Here is a 10,000-nt window from a genome sequence, read left to right on the forward strand (position 1 = left end):
ATGGAATAGGTTTAGATACATTGTCCTACTACCACCGTACCTTTGCTGAAACATACATTATTTATACCATACCTCTCCATAGTGTAATCTGTGTGGTACCAGGGGACAGAAGCTAATCCCATGTGTTTGGCTGAAGGTAGATTAGCATCAGGTCCAGAGGAAGACGAGTCACTCAGATCAGACCACATTATGCGTGACACCTCCGAGGTGCTTTGATGATGGCGGTGGCAGCGTGCATGAGGGGAGAGGGTTACGCATACCGAGTGTGCTGACGTGAGGAGGCATCCGGAGTGTGATTGATGTCTCCTCTAGCGGCTGCAGACAGGTTAATGGTGTGATTGTGGAGGTAATCTCCGTGTTCTCTCGTTAACGGGTGATGGAGGGCCAGGAGACCCCCGTGTCTGTGGGAAATGGAGTCTGTTGCGTTCACAGGTCGTGTGCGTTTTACATGTGCAGTTCAGGGTCTTATTTGATGTATTCTTCAGAAAGGTAGACAGGACAGGGACAGGGCGTCAGTCTGAAACAGATCCTGGTGAGTTCACACAACCTGCGATATATACACTGAACAAAAATATAAACGCAACATGTAAAGTGTTGGTCCTATGTTTCACGAGCTGAAATAGAAGATCCCATACATTTTTCATACGCACAAAAATACGTATTTAGTGCACAAATTTGCTTACATCCCTGTTAGTGAGAATTTCTGCCTTGCCAACATAATCCATCCACTTGATAGCTGTGGCATATCAAGAAGCTGATAGAGAGAGAGAGAGAGAGAGAGAGAGAGAGAGAGAGAGAGAGAGAGAGAGAGAGAGAGAGAGAGAGAGAGAGAGAGGGAGACAGAGAGAGAGAGAGAGAGAGAGAGAGAGAGAGAGAGAGCGAGAGAGAGAGAGAGAGAGAGAGAGAGAGAGAGAGAGATGGCTGGTAGCTGCAGACTGTTGCATCTATATCGATTGGGCTCCAGCCTTTCCATTTTCCATGAACTCCGGCTCGCAGTTCCGAGTGGGAGGGATTTGCTTGATCTTTATGATATTTCTTTAAACATGATGCTCTCGTTATGCCTCTTCGGGGAAGACACAAGACAATTCCAGTCATTCAAGGGCTCTCCGTCTCTCTCTCTTTCCCACAGTTGTTACTTATAACCATCTCTAAACAGTTTCTCCACCATTCTCATAAGTGTTTTCAGACCTCGGTCCAAATAACATTGTCGAACTGAACTCAGACCAATAAAGAAGGTCTCAGACGATAACATGCACTGGGTTCCTTCAATAGAAGTCATTATGTTTGATCAGATAAAAACTGTAATCAACAGTGATAGGAATTCTATAGAGAATAGATGACAATAATTAGAATTGAGTTTCCTCTTGGATTGGAGGGACATTTGTAGTGGACATGGCCTATCTGACACAGGAAGTTGCTGACACCTTATTGGGAGAACGGACTCGTGGCTGGAGCGGTTTCCATGTTTTATTTATTTTTTAAATGAAATTTTATTGAACCTTTTATTTACCCTTTTTTACAACCCCTTTGGCACTCATTTCAGAACCTTGTGGTCATTTTTCAAAACTCTAGACACAAAACTCAGAACGGTCATCACTTGTAACACAGGCTGTCCAATGTTCAAAACATTGCATTGTGCATTCATATCTTTAAAGAAACCTTGCACTCGCAGAATCATTGGTTCAAATAACTCATTTATCACGAAATACCATAAGAACATTCATTTAGATCTCCCACACACAAGATACCGATAGTTTCACTGTGTAGTTGTTTGTTCAATCATTAAATGTTGTAGTACAAAATATGTGATACATGTTTCATTATGGTACAACACATAAAGTACATCACTGTAAAAGGACTAGTACTACAGACTTCAAGAGTACTACAGACATCGAGAGTACTACAGACATCGTGGAATCATTGAACAAAATCTGAAATGTATTGACCGGTTTTAGGAAAGGAGAGTATGGGGGTAAGTAAAGGGTGGTAAATTGTGGATGGGCCTGAAACCATGCTTGCACCATTTGAGAATGGCCTGCAACTCAACATATAGAGTTTAATAGAGTAGAGAGCTTTAGTTGTTGTTCGACCTAACATTAGAACGGGCAAGATGAGTAATCTAAACAACTTTGACCGTGGTATGATTGATGATGCTACACATGGTGATTCCAGCATCTCAGAAACAGCTGCCTTCCTGGGATCTTTATGCACTACAGTCTCTAGAGTTTACAGAGAATGGTGCGATAAACAAAACACATTCAGTGAGCGGCAGTTCTGTGGGCAAAAACACCTTGTTAATGAGAGAGGTCAGAGGAGAATGTCCAGACTCATTCAAGCTAACAGAAAGGCCACAAATGCTCAAATAACAGCTGTTTAAAACAGTGGTGTGCAGAAGGGCATCTCTTAACGTACAACACCGTGAATAATTCAGGCTGTTGTGGAGGCAAAAGTGAGTGTACAGTAATGTCAAATCTGAAAACATGGTCTGGAAAAGTGGTACATGGGACCATAGAAACAGTGTCTGATAAAGAATGATGATGAAATATTACAGCCATAGATAATATAGTCCAATTAGTTCATGTTCCACAGTAATTGGTGTCAATGGATCTCGTTATCCTGAAACTTTCATGATCTAAACATGGAATATTGTTCGTCAGTTTCCATGAAACTATGCATTAAGAGTAATGCAACAGTTACTTATCATTTGAACAGTTGTATCAATTGATAGTTAGATCATTTTAATGAAATGAATAGACAGTCATCTCAGATGTAATGTGTGAATTTCATTTTGAAATGGTAATACTTTGATGTTAAGTTGTGTCATTTTGAACATGTGATTTTAGTTCAATGAACAAATGATCTTAGCTTTATGTGTATTGTATCCAAGCAATTGGAAAAAGTGTTAAGAGTTTTGAAAAATGTGCATTTTGATCATTGGTTGTGAGTTTTGTGTCTAGAGTTTTGAAAAATGACATCAAGGTTCCGAAATGACAGCCAAACTGCAAGTCGGTTAAGAACAAATTCTTATTTACAATGACGGCCTACCCCGACCAACCCCGGATTGCTCTGGGCCAATTGTGAGCTGCCTTATGGGACTCCCAATCACGGCCGGATGTGATACAGCCTGGTTTCGAACCAGGGACTGTAGTGACGCCCCTTGCATGGAGATGCAGTGCCTTAGACCGCGGTGTACGATGCCATTCCATTTACTCCGTTCCAGACATTATTATGAGCCGTCCTCCCCTCAGCAGTCTCCTGTGCAATCGGATGTAGTATTTCAGAGAGTTGCTAAGCTAAGACTTTCCGACATTGACTTGTTCTGACTTACAGTAGATAACAGGGCTGCTGGTGTATTGTAGCTATGAGGACCGTAACCCACATACCCACCAGGGCAGGTGCCCTCTCCATGGGGCCAGGTGGTGACTAATTCCCTTCTTTGTCCATCCAAATGAATTGTTAATTGGTTTGCATCACCCGTGGAGTGGAGAATAGCAGGAGAGGCTGTGCGCCTGTGTGATGTAGGCCACAGACACTGACCTATCTCATAGAGCACACCACAACTGCGTTGAACAGGCCAAATGGCACCTCAATACACACCGCAACGTTGGGGTTTAAGAGGCCAAATATCAGCTTGTAGTATTAGCTCAGCACCTTGTTCACATAATTCAGCACACAAACCCCCGTCAGAGCAACATGTTGGTGATGTACCGTCCTTCTGATTACCTTCTGGAGATGGATCAACTTTGTTTCTGTCTGTCTCGTTAGCACACTTACTCTATATGCTGCTTATTTACTTCATATGTCAGAACAGTGTAGAATGCATGTAAATGCAGATGTTCTGTGTGTATGTGTCGCTAAATGTTCCGTCAGCAAAGGTTTAGTTTGAATGTTGAAGCCCGAGTGTCACCCTGACGGCTGTGTCCTGTCCTGTCGTCTCCAGGTGGTCGCTCTGAACAAGCGCAGTAAGGAGGCAGAGTCGGCATTCCTGGGAATCTACAAGCAGCTTATCGAAGCCCCTGGTGAGTCTCCCACCTGTAACAGAGCCACACACATCACAACAGCACAGTCACAGACACAGACAACACACAACATTGCTCATGTAACAAACCTCCCACAAGAGATCACTCTCCCCAGCCAGATCAACTACACACCAAGCCAAAGTCAACGTCATTAGGCCAACGTTATACATGAGACAAGCTAAAAATACAAAGTGACTGTTTTCTTGCCATAGATATATAAATATCCACAGGACATCCTGTAGTTCTTATCTATGTTTTAGAGTCTGTGCTCTGTGTGGGGCCACTTCAAAACCGAGCGCTGGTCCTTGAGCGTTGCATTGCTGAGGAGAGACGATCCTTGTGGGGATGGGCTGTTGATTGCAGAGGGCCAATTAAAAGCCAACTGTAGCTTGTCTTAGTCTGGAGTGCAGGCCTGATGAGGCCAGCAGGGAAAGAGAGGGGGAGGGGGAGAGACTGTTTATTCTGTTGTTGTTTGTTGCCAGGGCACACTATACAGCATTGCTCTTTGTTGCAGGAGACAAGAGCAAAATGCACTCCAATCTCCGGCTACATCAGAGGAACACTCATTGCAAGAGTAGAGAACGCGGTTTACAGATTCAATGAATACAAGATAAAAGTGGGTGTCAGAGAAAATAGCGATGCAGCGACTGACTTTTAAAGGTCTCCATTTTGCCTTGAAGTCTCCTGCTTGATACTTCACCACACACTTTGAATGGAGTTATTTTCTTGATAAGAAATGGATGTCTTTGAAGATGTGTTCAGTTTGATTTCCTGACCTATACCTGCACGTATCAAGGGCTTAATAGAGGACCCAGGAGGGTTTTAGGGGCTATATTTTGTCATGAACAAATGTTCTATCAAGAGCAGACTGAATCAACAGTGATAATGTAAGGAATGAGGACTTTGTCTCTTTAATTGCACAGGGCACTGACAAGAAAGAGTACTCATAAACCATGTTCAACTGTATCGGAACCCTTGTAGCTAGGATTGGGTTTGAAGATGAAAGAAAATAGGAATTTAACGTTTACTTTTGCTCCCACACACAAGCACATACACATACACACCAGAGGAGGCTGGTGGGAGGAGCTATAGGAGGACGGGCCTATTATAATGGCTGTAATGAAATAAATGGAACGGAGACGAACGTGGTTTCATTATGTTTGATGTGTTTGATATCGTTCCGTTCACTCTATTCTAGCCGTCACAATGAGCCTGTCCTCTTATAGTGCCTCCCAACAGCCTCCTCTGGCACACACACATGCATGCACACTTTCAGCTCCTATTTTGACGTGAACATATATGACATCGACATCTCCACCAATCACTTCTCTATGATTTTGCCGGGGGGGGGGGTGTCTTGTCACAAAGCTAAAGGAGTGGCCCTGGTTACATCAGAGGGCCTTGGATTAGCATATTCAGAACACCCATCTTCCTCTGACCTTACCTGGACCTGCACTAGCATTAGCATCCGGGTGACTCTCCCTCACCAGAGTCTCTAGTCTTAGCTCTCACACTCTGTGTCACTGCAGGTCTGTGTATGGATGACTTTTCCTGGGCTTTACTACTACAGAAGGAGTTATTATTTCATCCCACCGCAGTAAAACAGCTGAGCTGCTGATTTATTAGTTGCCGTCTGATCCTTTAATGCCATACCAATCATTTCCATTAACAGCTAATTGCTAAAAGTCTCCAAATCTATTCACTATTATCTTTCTGATATTATTTACCTCCTATCTGATGCCAAACAGGAGTGACAAAATGGAGAGTAGGGTATTTTGTGTGTCATTGTGCATCTCACTGGCATGTCCAAGGTCACCCCCTGTTCCCAGAGTGGATCGCTCCAGGTACACCAGAGGACAGTCAGTTGGCTGTGGTCCCTCACTTTATTAGTCTCCTCCCCTATAAACACATCACTGTGCTGCTTTCCCACCAGTCTCCAAACAAACCATCCAGCTCATGTATTTTTTATGTTTTGACAGACGCAATTATTCTTAACACACCGTGCTCGTTAATCTTAATGCCGTTATTACTATTCATTGGCAGACATTTTTTTTCTCCCTCTTATTTAATTTGAAAGGATCCCTCCATCCTGGCTGTCTGCTGACACTCACAGGCCGTTGGTCCAATCAGAGCGGCCGACAACAGAGTTAATGAATGCAAGAGGAGAGCCAGGGAGGGGGAGGGGACAATGTGACCTGTTGTATCCAGTTAACAGCAACGTTTGGTGTCAGGTATCAGTTATCCACAATAACAAATCAGTTATTGGAATAGGTGCCAATGATGATGTCAGTTGCATAATGTTGGACACGCATGACACATGTTATGATGCTGCTTTCATATTCTCAGTTCATATGAATGTTATAGACAGAGGGTATGCATCGCTGACACAACCCAGGGCTACCCTGAACATGCTCTCAATAGAGAAGGTTTTAATCGCGTCCCAATTTGTTAAAGCAAATGTGTATCTCTCACATCAGTGTGTTTACGAGGAGGAGAATGTTAGTGTAAGGGGAGAGAGGAGAATACATGGCTGGAAATGGTGTGCGTGTGCGTGTGCGAGTGAGATTTGGGTTTTGTTTTTACTGTAAAGTCAGCAAGTGTATCAAGCTCCAGCTGCTGAACAAGATAGCTATTATTATAGTGGTGGTGTGTCTGGACTTAGAGTGGCACTGTTTCCTGTGACAAAGGATTACATGTAGTATGACAATGGTAACCTTTACCGGTGATGGATTCTGGGTTCTGAATAGTGTTAATTATCAGGAATCCTATTGAAATATTGAGTGCTATGGTCTAGAGGGCCAACACTAGAAGTTAATGGTTATCTGTTGGAGGAATATATATGGTGGGTGCAATTAAGCTTGGAATGTACTGAGTGCAGGGAGACGATCATATGTTGGCAGGCACTGATAAAGATGGGGAGCTGTGGATTAGTGAGGAAGGGGGTCGAGGTCAGGTCAGGTCACATTAAGGGAGAAGGAACAGTTTATTGCCTGTATCACTTAACTTCCTGCCTAGTAATAAAGATGTAATGTTTGGAGAGAAGGAGGAGACTCTGCAACAATTTGGGCTATATATTACCACTGGTGTGACTATTTATTTTGTCTTATGCAGCTGCATTGATCCAATGGGTGAATAAACTTGGTTTAAGCTTTACTAATTATCCGTGAGTTTTAATAGGTTCATTTAGAAACCTAACACCGGTGTCATGAACAGTCAGTCGTACAAGGCATGCTCTTTGAAGCAACCCCAATGCGTCCTCTGCATTTTATGGGGAACAGTTGAAATAAGTGCTCTGAGCAATGAGAACACTTTGAAAAGGTAATACTTCTAAAAATGTCATTATTGGGTCCTCAAGCCAAAATGTCACACACCACAATCATAATGTGCATTTCCTATGCATTTAAGACGTACAGTTGAAGTCGGAAGTTTACGTACACTTAGGTTGGAGTCATTAAAACTTGTTTTTCAACCACTCCACAAATTTCTTGTTAACAAACTATAGTTTTGGCAAGTGTGCTAGGACATCTACTTTGTGCATGACACAAGTACTTTTTTCAACAATTGTTTACAGACAGATTATTTAACTTACAATTCACTGTATCACAATTCCAGTGGGTCAGAAGTTTACATACACTAAGTTGACTGTGCCTTTAAACAGCATGGAAAATTCTAGAAAATGATGTCATGGCCTACCTTCAAACTCACTGCCTCTTTGCTTGACATCATGGGAAAATAAAAATAAATCAGCCAAGACCTTGTAGAAAACATTGTAGACCTCCACAAGTCTGGTTCATCCTTGGGAGCAATTTTCAAACGCCTGAAGGTACCACATTCATTTGTACAAACAATAGTATGCAGGTATAAACATGGGACCACGCAGCCGTCATACCGCTCAGGAAGGAGACGCGTTTTGTCTCCTAGAGATGAACGTACTTTGGTGAGAAAAGTGCAAATCAATCCCAGAACAACAGCAAATGACCTTGTGAAGATGCTGGAGGAAACGGGTACAAAAGTATCTATATCCACAGTAAAACGAGTCCTATATCGACATAACCTGAAAGGCCGCTCAGCAAGGAAGAAGCCACTGCTCCAAAACCACCATAAAAAAAGCCAGACTATGGTTTGCAACGGCACATGGGGACAAATATCGTACTTTTAGGAGAAACGTCCTCTGGTCTGATGAAACAAAAATAGAACTGCTTGGTCATAATGACCATCGTTATGTTTGGAGGAAATGGGGGGAGGCTTGCAAGCCGAAGAACACCATCCCAACCGTGAAGCATGGGGGTGGCAGCATCATGTTGTGGGGGTTCTTTGCTGAAAGAGGGACTGGTGCACTTCACAAAATAGATTGTATCATGAGGCAGGACAATTATGTGGATATATTGAAGTAACATCTCAAGACATCAGTCAGGAAGTTAAAGCTTGGTCGCAAATGGGTCTTCCAAATGGACAATGACCCCAAGCATTCTTCCAAAGTTGTGGCTAAATGGCTTAAGGACAACAAAGTCAAGATATTAGAGTGGCCATCACAAAGCCCTGACCTCAATCCTATAGAAAATGTGTGGGCAGAACTGAAAAAGCGTGTGCAAGCAAGGAGGCCTACAAACCTGACTCAGTTACGCTAGCTATGTCAGGAGGAATGGGCAAAAATTCACCCATCTTATTGTGGGAAGCTTGTGGAAGGCTACCCGAAACGTTTTACCCAAGTTAAACAATTTAAAGGCAATGCTACCAAATACTAATTGATTGTATGTACATTTCTGACCCACTGGGAATGTGATGAAAGAAATAAAAGCTGAAATAAATCATTCTCTCCATTATTATTCTGACATTTCACATTCTTAAAATAAAGTGGTGATCCTAACTGACCTAAGACAGGGCATTTTTACTCTGATTAAATGTCAGGAATTGAGAAAAACTGAGTTTAAATGTGTTTGGCTAAAGTGTTTGTAAACTTCCAACTTCAACTGTACATTCCTATGATCCATTGAAATTGTTGACAAAATATTAGGTCCCCCCCAAAAATACTTATTTGTTTAGATTTTCACCTCTATACTTTTTTGATCCGTGTAAATATACTACTTCCTCTTCACAGGATGTGAAAAACAGCGACAGTTTCCATGACTGAGTTGGCTCTCCTGGGTAGCACCTCTCTCCTCATCTCTCTCCCTCCTGTGTGAGCATCTCTGACTCTGCGGTTACGTTTGAACCTTGGTGTTTGTAGCTGTCTCTTTGAGAGGAGGAGCGGGGTCCTGTCGCCAGCAGCGTAGCCCTGAGATTGGCGCTCCAGGTGTTTGCTCTGCCCCCTCCCCTCTCTTTACTCACACACCTCCCTCAGGATCACCTCATCCCTCTCTCTCTCGCTCTCCCTCCGTCTCTCCTGAAGAACACAGTACCTTTCATCTGAGCAGGGAGCTCACTTACTGTGTGTGTGTGTGTTTGTGTGTTGTATGTTTGTTGGGCCCTTGGCAGGGCTGAGGTCTGCATTAGTTGAAACGTTGGGGCAACAGTGCTAGCTAGTGGTGACCAAATACTACTGCATGGTATGGGTTCCAGGACCAGGAACAACTCCACACAATTCCATCATGGCTTTATGACTTCATTGCACAATGAATATTAATGTATTGAAGTCTCCTTGGCCTGCGAGATTGTAAGTGCAGTGCATATTGAAGTCTCATTGGCCTGCGAGATTGTAAGTGCAGTGCATATTGAAGTCTCATTGGCCTGCGAGATTGTAAGTGCAGTGCATATTGAAGTCTCATTGGCCTGCGAGATTGTAAGTGCAGTGCATATTGAAGTCAGTTTGTAATTTCCTTTGGCTCCAAGGTTGTAAGAATAGAGCATTAATGACCTTTGTGATTTGACCTTAGTCTATTCAAATAATTATTGTCCCCTTATAGCTCCCTGTATACACTGAGTGGATAAAACCTTAGGAACACCTTCATAGTATTGAGTTGCACCCCCTTTTGCCCTCAGAA

The 10,000-nt window shown here is 42.9% G+C and overlaps 1 protein-coding gene across 4 annotated transcripts in view; it reads left to right on the forward strand.

The window, feature by feature from the left end:
- cux2b (cut-like homeobox 2b) overlaps nucleotides 1–10,000 on the forward strand; it is a 122,414-nt gene that overhangs the window by 89,385 nt on the left and 23,029 nt on the right. For all 4 annotated transcript variants that reach the window (XM_021621280.2, XM_021621282.2, XM_021621281.2 and 1 more), the window contains exon 4: nucleotides 3,941–4,019. In XM_021621280.2, the coding sequence (XP_021476955.2) occupies nucleotides 3,941–4,019 (79 nt within the window). The remainder of the gene's footprint in view (nucleotides 1–3,940; nucleotides 4,020–10,000) is intronic.

This window comes from Oncorhynchus mykiss, chromosome 11 (assembly GCF_013265735.2).
Source record: "Oncorhynchus mykiss isolate Arlee chromosome 11, USDA_OmykA_1.1, whole genome shotgun sequence".
Taxonomy (NCBI): domain Eukaryota; kingdom Metazoa; phylum Chordata; class Actinopteri; order Salmoniformes; family Salmonidae; genus Oncorhynchus; species Oncorhynchus mykiss.